The 21534-nt window shown below is 39.6% G+C and overlaps 1 protein-coding gene across 1 annotated transcript in view; it reads right to left on the bottom strand.

Moving 5' to 3' along the window:
* Positions 1-21534, bottom strand: part of FN1 (fibronectin 1) — a 92042-nt gene that overhangs the window by 28135 nt on the left and 42373 nt on the right. The window contains exons 17-25 of the mRNA XM_006891955.1: positions 20883-21077; positions 19454-19726; positions 16835-17101; positions 12801-12895; positions 11210-11378; positions 10347-10433; positions 5930-6121; positions 4356-4628; positions 3100-3282 (exon numbers count right to left, since the gene is read on the bottom strand). Coding sequence (XP_006892017.1) covers positions 3100-3282; positions 4356-4628; positions 5930-6121; positions 10347-10433; positions 11210-11378; positions 12801-12895; positions 16835-17101; positions 19454-19726; positions 20883-21077 — 1734 coding nt within the window. The remainder of the gene's footprint in view (positions 1-3099; positions 3283-4355; positions 4629-5929; positions 6122-10346; positions 10434-11209; positions 11379-12800; positions 12896-16834; positions 17102-19453; positions 19727-20882; positions 21078-21534) is intronic.

Below are 21534 nucleotides of genomic sequence, written 5' to 3'. Positions count from 1 at the left end.
ACGGCACATAACAACAACAACAACACAATTATCACTGTGGTATGTGGGTAAGGTAGGCTTTTTGAAAAAATGGATTTGAGTGCCAGTTTGCATAGCACATTGGCTTTTCATTCAGCCTTTTATACTTATTTTGTTATATAACATTAATTACAATACCTACCAGGTTAATCTCCTATTTCCCACTTCCTCCCTATATATCTCAACTCCATCCATCCTTCTACTCTACCCTTTCCTGCCTTCAGTTGTATTCATGGGCAGATGCTGCTCTTTTGACCTGACCAGGCTGGCTGTTCAGAGCAGTGAGTGCCTCGCTGGTGTTACTTACTGGTCTACTCACAGGCCAGGCCTGTACATTGTTCGGTTGAAAGAGAAGCCATGGGTGGTGAGCTGAATCTTTTAACTTAGAAATTGTATGGACAGATAATAAATTGCATATCTTAAAAGTGTAAATGTGGCAGGTTTGACATACGTATGTACTCATGAAAATTTCACCCCCAATCATGATAGTTCAGTGTTTGGGATTTTCTTTCTTATCCCCATTTCACAAATGAGAAACTAAGAAGATAAATGACTTAAGGATACAAGAACACATGGTCCACAACAGTGCACTTAACAATTAATCTTTACTGGGGGGAGAGGGGAAAATGAAATTGTAAAAACAAAAGTTTGACCCTATTGAGATGAGAACAGGCTATTTGAGAACACTGAATATACATTACTGCATGTTCTTTTCTGTCATTTTGCCATGCCAGAAAGGCACAGAGATTGTGTTTATACCTCCTATAACCTCCCCTTTCTTTCCACAGCATCACCCCTCTTGCCTTTCTACAGGGGCACCAGTAAGACATGGGCAAGTACTATGCTATCCTATGCGGGCATGATGCAGGGACCTTGTTTCCTCCTGTGGCTTGGCCAGTGGAAATGCCAAATGTTTATCTGTAAGATACAGTACTAATGGCTTCTCTGGAGGAAAATGGTGACTGTGAGGTCCTTTGCAGAATGAAGCTCTATCCTAAGATCTCAGAGCACATGACTTAATGTGTGGCAGGGCTGGGTTTAAGGTTACACAGACACTGGCTATAACACAGAGTGCACTGAGTATACTGTGTATACTAGGTGGTAACTGCTAATCCCACAGTGCTCTGTTATAGAAACAATAGTCCCAAACAAGCTTGGAAGCAGAAGTGGCATCCACTGAAGAAAGGATGAAAGTTATACAAGTGTTCAGGTCTTTTGTTCATAGGGTCGGTACGAGTCATCTACGACTTGATAGCACTTAACAACATCATAGGGAGAGCTCTGTTGGCCTAGCGGATAGAAAGTGATGCTACCAAGCCAAAAGTGGGTGATTTTAATCTGCAGCCCTCAAGTCTGGTTTTACTTGTTTTTTTGATCAAACATTCTTCTAAGTGGTATAGCACTGATCTGTCCACTTGCTGTATAGAAGTAACTCATGGTTGCTGTGATGCTAAACACTGTGACACTGATGTGTCAAATGCAATAATGGTTACCAATGGTGAAGCTCCCTGATTAAAATAAGTTTGGAAGAGGAATGGCATCCACTTTCCGAAACTCTGGAAACTCTATGAACTTAGAGAAATGATGAAAGTTATACAAGTGTTCAGGTCTTGTTTATAGGGTCACTATGAGTCATCTACAACTTGACAACACTTAACAACAACAACAATGTGTGAATCTCAAGGACCAGCGGTGGAAAAGTGAGTAAAGTATGAGGGTGACAGCCAGACGTGGATAGTTTAAATCTATCAGCTTCTCCATGGAAGAAGAGCAGTCTTACTTGAAGATTTACCGCTTCGGAAAGCCAATGGAAGGCTGCCAGGAGTCAAGGGCAGTGGATTTGTTGGTAGTTTTTTGTTGTGTTTTTTTTTTAAATGCTAATGTAAACATCCTCCAGCTCTCACCCTCAGCCAGTATTTGAGAAACCAAGGTCATGGTCAAGTTGAGCTGTCTTTCTTTTTCTTTTCCTTACATAGAATCTTTTTTTGTTTAAATATATGCACTTTCCTATTTTAATGAAAAAACAAAAAATAAAAAAACAAAATTATGTGAAATACCACCCTGTGTTGCAGGAAATGACAGCTTTGTTTAATCAACAGGGCCTATTCCAAAGAGTAGAAACCAGGAAGAGAAAATGTCCATACATTTTTGTTATGTTTAAAATGATGGTATTTTCCAAGCCCTTTAAACTTCTGAGGAATTCTGCTAACAGATTCTTTTTGAATCTTTCAGCTTTTTCTTCAAAACAACATCCTGATCTATCTTATGCCAGCCACCACTCTGTAAATTTTCAAATATTAAATGAATTACCTGCTGACATATTTTTTTAAAAATGAGACTAGAACAGATATGGTGACACCAACTTCCAAGCCCTCATTTATTTTTCTCTCGTTAAACAGTTAGATTTAGACATAAAACTCCTTTTGGCATTTAATTATTTTTCTGTGCTTCTTGGAACACAGAATTTGAAATCTTGGAACTGGATTGCTGGTGTGCTTAAACTCAAATTTGAAAGATAACTATAAAGAGTAAAGCTATTATTCTAGCAATAAACACGGCATCTTTCTAACACTGTTATTTACGTTGTCAGTGAGCCAGTTGACTCACAGCCACGCCGATGTTTGGGCCCACTGTTGTAACCTATACGTTATCGCACTTTCTTGAGGTTTGTCCTCCTTTCAGGTGAGTTCTCGCTTAACATGATGTCCTTCTCCAGGGATTGGTCCCTTTTGTCCCAAGTAATGAGAAAAAAAAACCTTACCAACCTCATCTCTCAGGAGCATTCTGTCTGCTCTTCTAAGTTAGATATTTTTCCTTCTCCTGACCACTTGTGAATTCGATATTCACCATGTCTCATGGGAGGTTTAGAGTTTCTGGTGTAGCTCTGTTGTATCTCTCCTGCATTTAGTTGCTCCTAGTTGAGAACTCAGAATTTATTCTTTATGCTCCAATGTTGTTATTGTCAGGTGACATCAAACTCTGACTCATCACAACCTTACGCACCGCAGAACAAGACTGTGTCCGGCTCTCCTACCATCCTCTGCGTTACTACGTACTCAACAAATGCATTTGACTACTCACTTGTTAGGACCACTGCGTTGGCTGAAGGAGAAATGGACAACTCAGCAACGTCCTCCTCGTTTTTCACAGGTGAGTAGCGCACCAAGAAGCTGGTCAGTTCAATAGAGGGAGGTGGGGCCCAGGTGACACGCATGGTGTCTGGACCAATGTTGGTGAATCGCAGGTCCGTGGGAGGAGGGACAGCTGGGTTCAAGTAAGCAGGAAGACTCAATTAATGTCATTTTAAACTGAGAGTTGACAAAAATAACTGGAAAAGCTAAAACCAGGATTTCATGCATAAAGGAAACAGTCATCATCATGCAAATGATCTACAGCTAAACGAAATCATAGTCGACTATGATTTAAACTAAAATCCTACACACGGTACTGTTAGGCCCCTTTAACCTTTCTGCCATTCGTCAATATAGTTTAAAGGAAAATCAGAATCTCATTTCTCACACATTGATTATCAGTGTGTTATTAATAGCACTAGAGATTATTTTGATCTGAGGCTGAAGAGGCTTAAGTTGCCACACAGCAAAGAGAAACACGGCGGGACTTTCTGAACAATCACATGCACACAGACAGGACTTGAAGGTCTTACATTGCCCCCTGAGGTGGGACATCTACAGCTACCAGGAGTGTTGTAATTCCATTCAGTGAAGTCTAATCACAGTGAAAAGGGTTCATGCAAGTCGGTTCTCGGCATGTGTCTTACCATGCAGGGCAGAGAACCTCCATAATGCTGCATGCTCGCCCCCAGACTCTGGTTAAAGAGGTGTTTCTAACAATAGCGCTTGGTGTCTACTGTATTCTTTTCTCGCATCTCAAGAATAACGTCCTTCTACTCTACCCTAGACCTCCATGGGTTCCCAGCTCATGACAACGGCCCATGGTACAGTTCATAAAAGGGTAAAAGGAAGCACCCAGTGGTCCACTTTGGAAGCACGTGGTTTCTCGTTAATGGATGCTCATGATGCAATTCAAGATGAATGGGAGAGACCAAAAAGTCTGCTATGTTTGCAAATGTCAGCAACCTTTCCCTTTGGTATCAAATTAGTTGTCTGGGCCGCCCACCGATTTGTGGCTTGAATGAAAGCATGTTTAAGATTCTTTGCATATGACGTCATGCAATCTCTTAAGCACTTGCGTGTGATTCCCTCTCCCTGAAACCAAATCTTTGGGTTCTCCTTGGAAACATCCAAATTTAACCAGAGTGCCCAGTGGCAGCATGCAACACTATCCATGTGTCAAGCACAGAAGTTTTCAAAATTCACCCGTTTGCTGTGTCAGTGTGGTGGGGGCACTCTCTCCGCCATTAATGAGAGTGGTAACGCTGATGTCATAGTCAATGCCCGGCTCCAGCCCTGTAACTGTGTAGTATCCTACTGAGGAGTCCACAAAATCTTCAAAAATGGGGATCCCTTCTCCTGACGCAACTACTGTGATGCGGTACCCAATAATGGTGGAAGAGTTTAGCGGGGTCCACCTCAGGCCGATGCTTGAATCAGTTATGTCAACAAAGCTTAGGTCAGTGAGCTGGGGCACCTCTATTGAGTTACAAAGCAAAGAGAGGGCGAGAGAAAAATAGAGGCAAAAAAGGAAAAAAAGAAAGCAGTGTTCATCAGGTTACAAGTGGTCAACTCGGTGGATTGTTAAAGCAATGATGGTAATATGCAAACGGCTTCAAATCATCTGAAAAGACAGCGTAGGTGTGTTTCCCTGGCAGGATGAAACAAGGTACAATATTCATTTAGGGATTGGCTTTCATTTTAATAATGTTCCCTCAGTAGGACGTCTCGAACTTCTCAGGTTCCTAAAAGTCAAAGGCCTGGTGAGAATGTCAAAATCATTTCTACAACGTTAGACATTATATCTGCTGTTAAGTATCAGCAATGGTTTTTTGTTTTGTTTTGCATTTTAAAAAAAAAAATTTCAACACTTTTTAGTAGGAAAATAAAGCCTGCCCATAAAAGGTTAAAAAAGTAAAGGCTGATGAGTTTTGTTTTTTTAAAATTCCCTATAAAAACTCATGCCAATAATCATAGTTATAATGCTCTGTGCATTATGAATGTATGTAGGCCATTCCAAACACATTCAGGCTGAAAAAAAGACAGGCCTGGGTTCAAGGCAATTGCCAATAGTTTGCTGAATTCATACTCAAAATTAGCAAAAGCATTCTAACCAAAGAGTGCAAGGGGAACACAATCTGTGAGATGCTTCATTCTGTCCTAATTTTTTTTTGGACCAACAACCAGCCTATCTTTTTCCAGATAGGTCTCTTTGGTGTTGTCTTTCAATCCAGAAGGTGTGGCCTTCACTTCATCCCCCTGCACCTCCCAATTTTAAACCAGAAGGGTATGAAACCACCACACGAAGAATGCTCATGCCAAACAAGAGCTATCACTGTGTTCACCCAAGGAGACAAATGCACTTTTGTAGAAGACTGCTGAAAATTGATGAGGACTGTAAAATCAGGCTCAACTGTGCCAATGCGATGCATTTACCATCTCACTTTTGGCCCGTCAGTACTGAGTACACACAAAGGACATTGTTTTAGTAGAACGTCCACGTGAGCGGGCGGGGCAAAGTTAATGCTACGGTGCCACTCCATTCCTTACAAACCCATCGCAGCAGACAGCCCCTCAGTGAAGCAGACAGTAAAGCAGTGTTAACAGCAAGCATTTCTCCATGGAGTTGGTTCCACTTCAGGGTTTTGGAGAGTGTGATGGGGAAATTGGAATTGAATCGCAAGTACATTTGACACATTCAACCATTTAGGGATTAAGATGCTAATCCCTACTCTTCTCCGAACTGCCACTCTGAAGAGAACAGCTTATTTTTCCATTACCTGGGATGATGGTTTCAGAGATAGGGACACTTTCCTTGTCATCTTTGACAGTATAAACACTGACATTATACTCCAGGCCAGGACTCAGGTTTTCAAAAGTGCAGGAACTTTGATCAGCGTGGACCACTTCTTCCAAAGAATATCCCTGCTGGCCATTGGTGGGGGTTGTGGTAATTCTATAACCAGAAATGTCTAGAGAAAACAGAAGGGACAAGGTTATAGGACAAAGCTTTTGTGGCCCAGAGCAGATTAAACTGAACCCCAACTATGGAGGGACTCACAGAGGAAAACAGGGAGATGGTTTGGTTTTAGGGTTTTGTACTGTCAGTAAGGAGCAAGGATCTCATTTTGAAGGCTAAGTTGCACCGGATCTAGGTCATGGTCTTTTCAATCACTTGCTAAGCTATGTAGGACAATGCATAAGGATGGCAGAAGAATGGATGCATTTGAGTTATGTTGGAGAAGGGCACTTATTGGGCATCCCACGGACTGCAAAAAGAACAAACAGTTATGTTTCAAAGACATTACAACCACAGAGTTCTACCTGGTCATTAGAGTTCCCTTTAGTAAGGTGGAGGGTCAGGGAAAAAGAAGGAGCATATCCCCATACAGAGTTGTCCTAAGCGAAAAGCTCTGTAAGTGTATGGGAAATACAAAAAAAGTAAAAAACAGAAGTTATGCCTAGAGAAAGAATATTAATTGCTGAGGAGTTCAGGAACCACAGTGTTTTATGTGGATGACAGAGAAGTAGCGATACATTCAGATGAAAACAGTAACGACTAGCAATTTACAGAATAGTCTATGACAAGATTTATACAAGGATGCATACGTTAAATGGGAACGTATATTTAAGTTAAGGTTTCTAAGAGGTAAGGGAAGTATGGAATATTTTGTTATGTGTAACAACGTGAAGCCAAAATGGTTTCTTTGCAGAAATTCAACCATGTAGAAGGTAGATACTTAAATTTCATTTACTGGTGAGTAGCCAGGTAGGCAGGCTAGATCATTAGGATGGATATTAATAATCAAGCAGGCAATAAAAAGGAAACGACTCAACTTAAAATTTGTAACTCAGTCCTCCATGATAGGAAATTGTGTCATTTTGGCTTCAACTCTTTCCACAGATGCAAAACTCCATCAAACCCACCCTTACTTCAGGGGGCAATGAGGATTAAAAGAGACTTAAATTTAAGCTCATTTTCCTCTCATGAGATTTAAAGCAAATCCCTTTGCTTAGGCATACTTTAGCTGTATGCCCAAGCAAAGCTAAGAGATATTTAAGACATCACAGCAAAACTAGAAATAGTGGTATAATAAGCAAAATATACTCCTTAAATTAGCAAGCTTAACAATTAAGGATATAATCATCTTTAGATGAAACAGCCCTTTTCTAATTTAGAATGTTCTCCATAAAGATAGTTTGATTTCCCCAGTATACCCAATATTAAATAATACAAGGATATTTTAGTTAAAATGCCTTATTAAAAGATTATTTTAGAAGACAAAAGCATGTTTAAAATAGTTCATCACATTACTTGAACATTGTTACTTTATTGCTGCTATACATTCTAGGGTTTTATCAAGAATTTTCAACATGCTTAAACAAAGGATTTCAAGAAAAGCTTTGTTTGAAGTTTTAAACAGTCTTAGAATGTCATTTAACAAAATTTCTCAGTACTGAGTATAAGCATAAAATAACACACTCTCAAATTTGTAATGTTGTTTGACACAGAGTCTAAAACAATTTATCATCCAGTTCTATAACATTTTAAATATGTGACTATGGCTAGATACATTTTTTGTTCTAATTCTCAGTTTTTTCATCTGTGAAATGGAAGTAATTTCTGCCCTTCATAACTCATGGATCAGTGCGGGACATGAAAACATCATTTGTGAAACTTCACTAAATATTAAATTTAGACTGACTTAAAAAAGGGAAATTATACAGTCATTTATTTGATAATGCTGAATGCCACTGAGTAAAAAGGAAACTTTCAAAATTCTTTTCCTAATCCCATATAATCTTTGCGTCTTGGCAAGCATCTGTCTTCTCTCTCTCCTGCCTCAGTGCAAAAGCATTTTCTTTCTTTTGATTTAATAAACATTATCAGATTTAAAGGCAGAAATCTCATAACCATCCACAAAGAAGCTGATGGTATAGTGTGTCCTTTGAACTAGAGAGTCCTATGTAAGATGGCACAGGAATGACTGATACACGTAACTAGAGGTGGCAGAGAACCAGAGATTCAGTATAGGAAGAGCTGAGCTAGATCTGGCGCCCTTTGGAGTCACAACCGAGCTCTTTGGCCTGGACTTACTAGTAGAATTGGGGACAGGAGTGCACATAATGGGCAGAACCAAAAAAGTTTTGTAATACTTGCCCACGTTTAGTGCCTGCTTCAAATGAGAGGCTGAGCATCAGAGACCTGAATGAGAGCAGTGTCCTGATTGAAAAATTATATCCAAAGTGCTTCCTATCTAAATTACAACCTATTATTTCCCTGAAAAATCTCTCAATCATGAGTATTAACTGTGAGTTCTATGTGGCCACTGCAACAAAGTAGTGAACCTATTAGAAAAACAGCAAGAGTCATGGTGAGAACAGTTGACGTGAGATTTGATGAGATGTCCCCACAGGAATTGTTTGTACGGCTGATGTTCTAAATGAAGATTCATTTTCCTTGTGGAATCAGAGGAGCCCAGACACTGCCACCCCACGTCCCGGTCATTTAAAAATCCTTCAGTAAAATACTATTTCAAATCCTACTACACTGCCATAGTGGTCAAGACAGTGTGGTATACTGGTATAACGGCAGACACATAGATCAATGGAATAGAATCGAGAACCCAGACATCAGCCCATCTACGCATGGTCAACTGATTTTTGACAAGGACATAAAAACAGTTATGTGGGGAAATGACAGCCTTTTTAACAAACGGTATTGGCAAAATTGGAAAACTATCTGCAGAAAACTCAAGCAAGACCCACATCTCACACCATACACAAAAACTAACTCAAAGTGGATCAAGGACCTAGGACTAAAACCAAGGACTATAAACTTCATTAGAGAAATGCTTGGAAGAACTCTAGAAGCCCTAATCCACAATATGAAGTCTTCCAACCATCCTGAAAAACCTACAACCAGGAGAGGATAAAAGAGATGAATGGGACCTTCTAAGAATCAAATCCCTATACACATGCAAAAACTTCTCCAGTAGGGTAAAAAAGAAAAACCACAGACTGGGAAAAAATATTCGGTAATGATGTCAGATAAAGGACTTATATCTAGAATTTATAAAATACTCTAGCACCACAACAAGATAAAGGCAAACAACCCACTTGAAAAATGGGCACAGTATATGAACAGACACATCACCAAAGAAGATGATGGCAAATAACACACGAAGAAATGTTCAAAATCCCTAGTTCTTAGATGAAATCCAAACAACTATGAGAGCTCATCTCACCCCAGTCAGAATAGCAAAATTCAACAGAGCAGCAAACAACAAATTCTGGCGAGGTTGTGGAGAAACTGGAACTCTTATTCACTGTTGGTGAGAGCGTAAAATGATGTAACCACTCTGGCAGGCAGTATGGTATTTTCTCAAAAAGTTGGAAATAGAAATCCCATTTGACCCAGCAATTCCACTACTGGGACTATATTCTAAAGAAGCCAGAACTGCTACCCAAGCAGATATATGCACACCCATGTTTATTGTTGCTTTATTCACAATAGCAAAGAGTTGGAAACAATCCAAGTGCCAACAACAAATGAATGGTTAGAGAACTGTGGTATAGTCACACAATGGAATATTGTGCAGCATTGGAAAAACAAGAAACTCATGAAATACTATACAAATGGGTGACCCTTGGAGGACATTATGTTGAGTGAAATATCTCAATCCCTAAAGGACAAATACTGCATAATGCCACTGTTACGAAACAGTTTGGGGGAAAACTAAGAAAAGAGGGGATAAATAATGTACACTGCATTGGAATAGATGAGGGAGAGAACTGTTTAAAAAGGATATATGATTAGGTATTATCTGCATGGGAATAGTCCAAAACAAGAGCTGCATAGTAAAGTAGACAAGGGCGGGGGGAGGGGAAAGAGAATTGTAAACAATGAAATAGTTTTTTTTTTCTCTCAAAGAGAAAAGCAAACTGGTGGGGGAAGGAGTGGGCAGGGAGGAAAATGTGCAACAATAAATAAATGGAAATCCAAGTTCTCTATAATAATCTTTCATTAAAATATAAAATAAATTTTTTAAAAAACCCCCTCAATTAAAAAAGCTTCATGATATACTGGAAATCTGGCTTGTTTTGTCTGTTTTTTAACCAAGGGCTGAATACTTATCATTCTGATCCTGTTTTTAGATAGCAAGCCATTTTACAGTTCAACACTCCTAGGCTTACCTGGAGTGGTGCTTCTCTCCCAGGAGACAGTGAGCACTCCCGTGTCAGGGTTTGACTCCAAGTGCAAGTTGGTTGGTGGAGACAAGGCTAAGCAGAAAGAAAAGTTAACATTGAAAGTGAAAGCTAGCATAAAGCATTTGACTTCATTTTCCTTAGAATCAGTGAAAATTTAGGCATTGCATTATGGAAATATTTCTCTCTCATAGTTGCTGAGTTGGTTCTAACTCACAATTAACTATCTATTGGGTTTCTAAAACTATAAATTGCCCAGAAGAAAGTCCATCTTTCTCCTATGGAGTATGTTGTGGATTCAAACAACCAGAGAGGCTTGGCCTTTGAGTTAACAGCTCTTTAAAAACTGGACTCTCGGGGAGCTCTGGTGGCCTAGTGGCAAGGAGCTGCAACTACAATCCCAGAGGTGCATGGTTCAAATCCACCAGATGCTCTGCCAGGGAAGGAGGGACAATCTCCTCCTGTACCAGTCAGATCTGATTTGACAGTACACTCACACAAAAATAATAAAATAAAATAAAAACAAAACAAAACAAAAAAACCCCTGGACTTTCTGAGCTCCCTATGTTAAAAATATAGTAGAAATCAATTGTGTTAAAGAGTGATGTTACCCTATTCCTAAACTTCTTTGTTTAGTTCACAATAGCTCTAAAATAATCTTGGATGACTTGGAATATCTACCATCAGGTGAACCCGGGTCTCTGAATCAGAAATAGCTACTAATATGAGTGAGTTAAGAAAACAAACACCTGGGCCATTATCATATCTAAAACAGGATCTGATATTAGCCTTTAAAAAAAATGGTACTGAAAACCAGAAGCAAAGAAAGAAAACAAAATTGCTCTCCTTACGTGTCACCACTCGGTTCACGATAGGTTTCTCTTTTTCTTTGCCGTCTCTCAGGACTGAGATGGTGTAAATGTATTCCACACCTGGCGTCAGGCCAGAAATGACAATGCTTCCTGATTCTGAAGTCACTTCTTGTGGTGCTTCCCCTCCTAGGCTAGGCCGTACCCCCAGCTAGAAGAAGGAAAGAAAAATAAATGCCAGTGACAAATATATCCAGGCTTGGGTTCCTGTGGGAGGCTGCAGTTATATGCTTTCTATAACATGAACTCCCCAGGAAATGCACAATGCACTTGTTCTGAGGAACGAGTGTGGGGTCCTATTTTAGATTCTTATACAGTTGAGCTGGAAATTCCCTGTTCTGGGAAGCCAGGCTGCTGATGGTGTATATAAAAGTTGCACCAGGGTGGCTTGTAATAGAAGGTACTAAAGAAATGTCATTCGGCATTCTTTCACTTGATCAACCATCTCCTGGGACAAAGTGGAAGTACAGAGAGGTTTGGGACTATGTGGTAACTCATGTCTATCTTCTTTGTGCTACAAGAAACTCCTAGGACTTTTTCACGTGGGATTCATTTCTAGGTGATCACTTAAAAGTCTCTAACAAAGTGCTTAGACTGGCAAAGACACTTCCGGCGAAGAAATGTGTTCATAGCATTAACTGCAGGACGATATGTCACCAAAGAATTAAAATGAATGCATTCATCAACTTTTAAAATTCTCTTAAAATTCGACTTTTTAAAAAGTGAGGTAACCTTGTCAAACAGAGTACTCTAGAGACATCTTTCCTGTATTACATGGCTTCTTAAGATCAGAATGACACCATTAGAACAGGAATGTCAAAGGTGAACTGGAAAAGCACCAAAAAGGGCTTCTCCATAAATAGCTTAATTATCAATGTGTCTGTTTGCACAGCTCAAAAAGGAAGGGACCTTTGGTCTAGTCTCTAAAAACCACCACAGGATTTTTGTCTTCAAGTCATAAAAAAAAAATTTCCCCCTTCCGCATTCTGAATGCCAAAGAAAGGAATTCTATTCATTTGTATTCATCACTTCTCTGGTATTATTGCTTTGAAGAACACGAATCAAGATATCTACAGGGAAGATCTGCATTTTAACTTGCATTATGAGATTTACCCACAGGGGTTTAAACAAGTTGAGATGAAACTGACTGGATAAAAATGTGATTTTTTAAATGACTCAGAGTTTAATTGGTCTCCCGAAATTGGCTTTCGGTGAACTTGTTGACACTCAATTTGAAATAACACATCAAATGCAGTCTCCCCAATTTTCACAAGTGCAATTCCCTGGAGGGGAAGGATAGAGAAAATAAGGCAACACAAACAACTACTAAAAGTTCCAATCTAATGTTTTATCCCTTGTAGAGCGCTTTCACAGCGACTTTTTCATGCCATCCTACCAGTAAGTAATTCATTGCATTTTTATGTCCTAACTGGGCTGGAGCTAGGGTCAGAGGTCAAGAGAGAAGCAGCAGATAATAAAATCCAAGTCCCCTAACTTGCGCTTATGTTGTTTCTACCCTACCCTGGGGAACTTTGGACCCTTTCAAGGTAGATTTGAAACACCTGCAATTTACCTTAAAACCAATCCTTGGTGCAGGTGTCCACGTAATCACAATGGTGGTCTCAGTCACCTCTGTGTTGTAAGGTGGGATGGAGCCTTGAGGCTGCACTGTGGAAAGAAATCAATACGTATATTTAACCCTTGGGATCACAGACAATTGCATGGAAAAAGTATCTCCACTGAGCACCTCAGATGAAGTAAATAGTGGATTCCGGATGTACCAGGGCTAGACATTGGAGCAGATGTTGTTGTGTGCCATTGAGTCAGAACTGATTCATGACTGACCCTCCGTTGAATTTTCAGAGGCAGTAAATTGCATGGAGGAGACAGCTCATCTTTCTCCCACGGAGCATCTAGTGGATTCAAACCACATGCCTCCGGGTTGGCAGCACAACTCCTTACTCACTAAGCCACCCAAATAGGAGATTAGATAGCTTTCAAAGAGGTCTCTTTTTTAATTCTTTGGATGGTCTGATTTATGCCTTTTAATCATGGTCAGGAATTGAGTTAGAGGACAACAAATTCACTTACATCTTCAGTATAAAATCTCATACAGAAAGTAAAATCAGATCAACGACGGATCAATCAGCATCTTACTTCTAAATCATTGAGAACAATGGGGTATATATTACATTATAAATAGAAATCTAAGCATAGCTTTTATAATGAATTATTCTATAATGATGGTCATTTCTTTATCAAGACAAGAAATAGTAGATAACATCTGTCTCCATGAAAAATACTTATAAAGATTCATTCCCTGGATATGATTATTCATTTACAATAACAATACTACAGATATATAATATTCTGCTACTGAAATGAAAAAAAAAAATTCAACCAAAGTTTACTTTATATTTTTTAGCATCTTGATACCATTATTATTTCTCTTAGTGGAACTATTACTTTCTCTAAGAGAAAAGATGAAAAAGAGAATGTATACACCAAAGTGAAGGCAGATGTTCCCAATAGTCTTGTAAATCTTGTTACACATTTAAGGTTTGTAAATTATACTTGGCAGGCGAGTTAGATGGGCTGAATTCAAGAGTACTAAATGTGTTAACTGCCCTAGTCAAGCTGAATGCTTTTCTCTGTATGTCCCAAACCAATTATATTCTCATTAGAAAAAAAACTGATAAATATTGTATTCAATTAATTTACACCAAGGTAAGTGACTAGTGAGACAAAATGTTATCCTCTAAAGTTACATGAACCTAGGTTAGAAGATATTTAGACTCTAGGGTCTACATGACTTGGGCTCCAGACAATTTTCTTGGTCATACAGGAAGCACTCAGGTCAAACACTTCAGCTCTTCCATTATTTTCCATCTGGATGTTAATGTGCAATTTTTGTTTTCTTTTTCATTTTTAAAATACCATGGAGGGGGAGGAATATTAAATGCACGTGTGGCCCAGTTTGTAATGTCTGCTAGGATGGCAGAATTAAAATGTTGCTGGCTTAATAAGCTGTGTTGTAAGAATATTGTTTCAATGGCATTACAGGGGGTAATCATCATCATCAATATCAGATGGGTGACCTGTGTCGCCTTCCTAGTCTCTCTGAAACCATGGAACACTTGACTACTGCTGACTTTTCTGAAAAGCCATGGCCAAGACAGTATGACAATGTTAATTGTCCTTGAGACACAGTACAAGGAGCAGTGAGCTTTCCTCATTGAACATCTGTGAGAGCCACAACTTTTTCATGGATAATATTTTCTATCATCCTGGGCTTTAAAACTGGGTGTTTTCTGTTGCCTGAGCCAACCAGCTAGAATCTTCCCAAGTTTAACATGATGCTGTCTGCCTGGGAAGACCATTACAGGAACGTCTCCAAACCACAGAGCCACAAACGAACGGCAGACAAAGGATGTGGCTGTAAGTATGACCTATGGCTTTTGGCAGCTCCTGCCAGGTGAAAAACAATCTGGCTGTTAAAGAAATAAAATTTGCCCTATTTATAAAGGAGTAAGCTGAATTTTTCCCAGAAGCAGCCTTACCCCCACCTCTTCTTCTAACACATTTGCTCTTAAGAATTTAGCACAAGTTATAAAACCCAGGAAAGTTATTCCCAGAAACCAGACTAGCAAGACAGTAAAAGAGTGGTAGAAACAAAAAACAATTCAAAACTACACAGGCCCAGCTGATGTCTTCAGCCTTCGGGAGCGTCTGAGGCTCAGCTGGACGGAGAACTCCGTGACTATGAGGGGTGACTGAAAGCCAGCCTTAGTTAGTTGAGCCTCTGCTTTCGTCATTCTTTCCTGAGTCAATCATCCATTCAATAAATATTTGTAGGAAAAAAAATACCATGTGCAAGACAAAATGTTCACCTTAATCTAAAGAATGTGTTGACTATCAGTACTTTCATTCAAATATAATGGCGTTTCATAGCTATTGAACACAGCATAAAGGTGCTCAACATATCAAAGTCCCCACATATGCTTGAAACCGCCTATATTCACCCCTCTCCGTGTGTGTGTGTGTGTGTGTGTGTGTGTGTGTAAATATATATACAAATACAATCTGAATTATGTAAAAAGTGCCCTATTTTAAGGAGTAGAAAAGAAACAAATAGACTCTATACTTCACAATTAAGAGCTACACTTACTAAAATCTCCACTGTAACGCAGTGATGGGCGTCTCTATGAATTAAACATTTATGTGAAATAAAAGCATGAGTCTCCTAGTAACAGACTTTAAAGTATTGCAAAATTTTGACAGTGAATTTACTCTTAAATGAAAAACCAGCATTATTTGCCTATGATTAAGATACTTCAGAGCAAAATCTTCATTGCAAACTTCACACACCTAATTTTTAAGTGTAAGTAATTTTGAGGGTAAATTATAACTTCTCACAAGGAAAAAAAATTAAATTAAAAAAATGCTATAGTTATTTATAGGTTACTTTTTAGTCATACTTTGAAGGTCTTTCAGTCTTTGAGCCAGCTATAATTTTAAGTTAGTCAAAAGTGTAAGATTTGATGAAAGCATTTGGAAAATTGCAAATATGTTCATAGTTGCAATATATGCTGAAGAAAGCACTTATGTGAGGGATTTCTGTAAATCGAAATGTTAGGTTCAAAATAACAAATACCATTCAAGGAGGAATAAGGAGTCTCATAATTCTTTGTAATGTAAATGCAAACGTGCATAACGGAAATCTGTTTGCGCATTCAGACTTTTATTATAATGTAATAGTAGCAGATTTAAGACCACTTTCTTGAGAATGCTGGGGCACAAGAAAAGCCATGACTAGAAATTATTGTCAGCGTGTCCTCCTCCACGGAATGTCAAGAATAATTTAAGGAAAGGGAAAATAAAACCAAAAAACCCAGCCATTTCATTCTGTAGGAATACTTTAAGCTGTCACACTCAACATTTCCTAAATGCTTTGTTTGTATGCACTTGGTAGATGTTCCTTACCTTACATTTCATAGCTATTATTTGACACCCAAACTATTAAAATTGAGCCACAAGTGCCAATTATTTTCTTGGTTTGCTAGTATTTGGGACAGTCATTTAACATAATAGGATCTAGTTTCCAAAAATCTGGATACTTTAAATTTGTGCTACTCCAAGGGCTGGTCTCCGTGAAAAAGCTTAGCAATGTGTGCAGCTTCCTTCATCAAGAAAGTCTTGAGTCCAAGAAATTACCAATGGAACTAACCAGACAGCATGTTTCAGCATGTATATTCTAGCACACTCTTTCTCTTGAGTACCAGTAACAGACAATTGATGGACCATGGACCACATTTTGCATAGAATTTTTTTTTCTTTTCTTGTTGGGTACCACTGAATCAGATCCGACTGGCACAGAAGGAGATTGTCCCTCCTTCTCCAGCTGAGTTCTGGTAGATTCAAACCATGTACCTTTAGGATTGCAGTGCACATTCTCTGCCACTAGGCCACCAGAGCTCACAGAATTATTTTAAATCACATACTAAGTTTTCCAAGTTAACTTTTTTAAATGGTATGAAGCATTGAGAATATAACTACAGTTAAGAATCTCTAACATCACTGAGAAATAATCTTTAAACGTTGACTTACGTGTAGTAAAGATTCCAGTGACTTTGGGGCTCTGTTGGTTGCCTTTGACAGCTATGAGGGTGACAGTGTACTCGGTTCCAGGTTGCAGGTTCCTCAGTGGGTACTGAGTGGCCGAAGCCCCCACGTTGTACTGTTTCGGTTGGCCTCCTCGGGTCTGACCCACAGTCATGCGGTATCCTGCTATCTGTGCCCGAGGTGGGGTCCAAGTTACCAAGACTGTCGTGTCTGTCTCATTGGTGAACTGGAGGTTACTGGGTGAATCCAATTCTGGGGAAAAAGATGAAACATGCCAAGAAACATGAGTAATAGGATGGTAAAATTCTAAAGGTTAACTAGATTTTCCAAGCTTTCCTCTCCTCATGGTTGAAGCCAAGTAAAATCAAAACCCAGAAAACTGAACCCTAACACGATTGAGAGCTACACAGAACGAGGCCAAAACTGTGCTATTCGTGAGAACTCTCTGTTTGACTACAAACCTTTAGAAAGTCTCATTTTCCAGCATGACATTCCCACCATTCTTAGAAACTGTACAATGACTTTTAAAATAAACAACGCAAAACACTGGAGTACTCCACAATTTATTCTACTTTGGGCCAAATAGTTATAAAGAGGTATTTATAAAGCACACTAAAATAAGAGCAACAGGAAAGTTGATAGCGCCACACAGAGTAAATGTAATACTCTATGCATTTACTGACTGAAATAAAACTTATTTTCAAATGACTCAGACCTGTGGTTGTTAGTTGCCACTGAGTTGCTTACAGCTCACAACAACCCCAAATATGCAGGGAAGAACTGGAATCTACATGGTTTTCAAGGCCGTGACTGTGCCGAAGGAGATCGCCCAGCCTTGTTTCTAAGACATCTCTGAGTAGTTAGCATGGGTCAACCTGCAGGTTAGTAGCCCCACATTTAACCCTCTGGGCTACCCAAGGACACAGACCAGACATAATTCTAACCTGTATTCAAAATCTCAGATTCATGTGCATACTAAAATATTTCAGAAAAACTACCAGGAAAAAAAAAATCATAAACTGCAGGTTTCCTTCTTGAGTTCTCCCGAAAAAACATAAAATGCCACTCAGCACAGGAAATGTTTTGAGGGTACAAACTCTGAAGTAGGAACAGCATAGGCTTTATGTCATTTCCCAGGTCTCTGGCCTTAGCAAAGTACAGAAATTTTTTTTTATGCCTTTTGGTTTCTTTGCTTCTGTATCCAACAGGGGCAATAATGTGACCTACTTCATAAGGTCCAAATGAAGGTGAAATAAGATAATTCTTACAAAACCCTGAGCTGGGGGTCTAATGCCCAATAAACTCTGACTATTTTAGCCATTAACATTCATAAATCATTCTAAATTGCACTGAAAAACTACATTTCAAGTTTATTCTAGATGCATTTGGTTACAGAAAAATGTACTCAAATTATTATTCCATAAGCAGAAGTAATTAGATTCAGCTCTCTTAGTACCATCTCCCTGATACATATATTATTGTAATTTTTTTTTTTTAGATATGGTTTATTGCATGCAGTGGTGTCTCTCTGGAGGCTAAGGTGCGTCTGATACAGGCCATGGTCTTCGCAATCACCTGTTATGCATCAGAGAGTTGGACAATGACCAAGGAGGATAGAAGGAGAATTGATGCCTTTGAGCTGTGGTGCTGGAGAAGAGTATTGAGAATACCATGGACTGCTAGGAAAACAAACAGATTTGTCCTGGAAAGGGTTAAACTGGGTGGCTCCTTGGAGGCAAGGATTCTGAGGCTCTAACTTACTTTTGAACATGTTGTGAGGAGAGACCGGTCCTTGGAGAAGGACATCATGCTTGGGTGGGTGGAGGGACAGCGCAGGAGAGGAAGGCCCTCTATGAGGTGGATTGATTCAGTGACTGGGATGATTGGGATGGGAGTGTCAGAGACAGTGCGATTGGCACAGGACAGAGCGGAGTTTAGGGCTGTCGAACATAGGGTCACTATGAGTCGCAGGCGACTCGACGGCACATAACAACAACAACATGGTTTATTACTTAGCTTCCACAGAGTTTATGTGTGTTTTAAGTTTAACTCTGTTTTATGTTCCCTACACATTTCATCTCAGCTGAAAGTCTTCCTATTTCTAAGATCTAAACCCTCATAGCTGTCACTTTATCAGGCTGTGGTGTCCCAGTGCTTCCCTGATGCTGAAAGCTATGTCACTGGCAGTACAAACACCAGCAGGTTTACCACAGTGGGCAGGATTCAAGGGGAACTTCCAGACTAAGACAGTGATGGAGGACAACCTTTGTGATCTACTTCCAAAAACCAGCCAAGAAAAGCCCTGTGGATCATGACAGACTGTTGTCTGATACGAGGCATCATTAAAAACAGACTAGAAAAAAAAATCGGAAAAAAAAAACACCAAAAACCAGACTCGAGCATACCAAAGATTATGAAGGTGGTGCAAGACTGAACAGCATTTGGTTCATTGTACGTGGCATTGCCATGAGTAAAAACCAACTTGGCAACAGCTAACAAGATATGAATGCTGGAGTCGGGAAGTTGGTGTGCTGCGTGTTCACTCAGGTTGGAAGAGGAGGTGGACTATTTTGGTGTTGAGATAAAGCCAGGGGCAGGACTTACTGGTGGTCTGTTGGCCAGTCAGAGGCTTGCTCTGCCTTCCCTGATTCATTGCGAAGATTTTGAAGTAATAGGTGACGCCAGGGGACAGCCCGGTGACCTCAGCAAAGGTGTTCCTGCTGACGGGCAGCTGCTGGCCGTGCTCCCCAGGCAGGTTGGTGGGGATCACCTCCACGAGGTACCCAGTCACCGTACTCTCAGGGGGCGTCCACATGATGGTGATCTTCACGTCGGTCACCTCCACGAACTGCAGGTCCTTGGGAGGGGGAACTTTATCTACCAGACAAAAACCAGGAAATCACAAATCCTGTCGAAGATGAGTGAGTTCTGCAGAGCCAGCAGCATGGATGTTAGTCAGCTCAGAGAGCTTCCATCCAGAGCAAAGCTGAGTCGTGTCTCCTAACCAACGGTGACATGCTTCTCTGAATATATTATTTTGTGGCTCAGTTACATTGCTTACATTATGATATTTGACTTTTGGACATAAAATATGTAGATAGGCAGCTAAATTTCTACATAAACAATGTCAAACCTACGAGTATGAAATAAACATTCCCAAAGAAATCTTATGATAAGGATTACAGGCAAGAATGTGGTGGTTTTCATTTTAATGAAAACACCTGATAATACTTAAGATCAGCTGATGAACTGACCCTTAAATTTCTGAGGGAAAATAGGAAGACTTCATGTTATCAGCTTTTAACAGAAAGACTAATCACTGGCTTTAGTAAGTTGCTTTAAAATACAGATATTTCATCAGATATCAAGAATTTAGAAATGAACCACTATAGCCTCTGGCAGTCAAATCTATTAATGGCTACTTGAAAGAAAAATGAATAATCACCTCTCCTGGGATTTACAGCCTCTGAAACCCCACTAGAGGGTCAGCTATGAGTCTTTTCAGACTTGAAGGCAATACCGAGACTCTGTAAGATGACTTGCTGTAGACAGAGACAAAACAACCATTCTTTGGGAGCACAACCCTCTTTTAGTCTTATACTTCCTGTCTTCTCCTGGAAGTTAACCGAATGAGCACATTCCAAGGACAAACTTCTTCCTCTAAGGGAAGTCAAAGACTTTCATCTGATTAAAGTCTAAGAGATACAATGACAATCAAAAATACTCACTGTTCTTAAGTTAGAATCAACTCCTTGCTGCCCCTTGAGTGGGTTTGTGAGCTGAAAATCACACAGGAGGATATTGCCCCTCTTTCCCCACAGGAGCGTCAAAAGTTTGAAGTTGGAAAAACACTGAGAGTGCATCTGCCATTCAACATCTTTCATGCACTTTCTCCTACACATTTCCTGAGTAATGGATACTCATAAATTACCACTGTTACCATGAGGAAATTTGTTTTCTCCCCTTTTGAAATGAACGCAATGAAAGTCAAGGAAAGCATGGCAGCAAACAAGGATGTGTCTTAAGGTCTCACCGGATCGGGGGACACCCGTGGTCTCCTGCTGGATGAAGACAGGTGTGCTCTCTTGATTTTCCTCCACAGCGTAGATGGTGATGTTGTACCGCATGCCGGGCTCCAGGTCACTGAGGGTGACGGAATTGGCCGTTTCAGGAAGGTTAAGTTCGGTGCTACTTCCTTCAATAGATGGTGAGTAGACTATCCTGTACCCTATGGATACATGAGGGAGAGGAGGAGACACACTGCTTCAGAAGACAGTTTTTCAAAACTACGTATTCTACCTTTCTAATTCTTTTGCTGAATGAGTTAAAAAATGGGTGATTTTTTTTAAACTTTCTTTTTTCATTTTTTATTGTGATTTTTAACAAAAATTTACAGAAAACTTGAATTTCCATTCATTGTTGCACATTTTCCTTCCTACCCCCCTCACCCCCATTTCACTTTTCTTTTTAAAAAATTCATTCATTGTTGGATTTTTTCCAGTATTGTCATTTTCTTTCTTGTTTTTGAAGCTTTTTCATTTTTTTTTCAATGTGTGTGGTTCTTGTGAAAGTTTACAAAGCAAACGGATTTTTTTAAAAAGTATTTTAAGGGGAGCTCTGGTGGCCTAGTGGCAAGAAGCTGCACTGCAATCCCAGAGGCGCACGGTTCGAATCCACCAGATGCT

Source organism: Elephantulus edwardii, unplaced genomic scaffold (genome assembly GCF_000299155.1).
Source record: "Elephantulus edwardii isolate Elephantulus edwardi_28Jun2011 unplaced genomic scaffold, EleEdw1.0 scaffold00106, whole genome shotgun sequence".
In the NCBI taxonomy this organism is placed as follows: Eukaryota; Metazoa; Chordata; class Mammalia; order Macroscelidea; family Macroscelididae; genus Elephantulus; species Elephantulus edwardii.
Note: the sequence above shows the minus strand (reverse complement) of the source record. Positions and strands in the feature narration are given on the sequence as shown.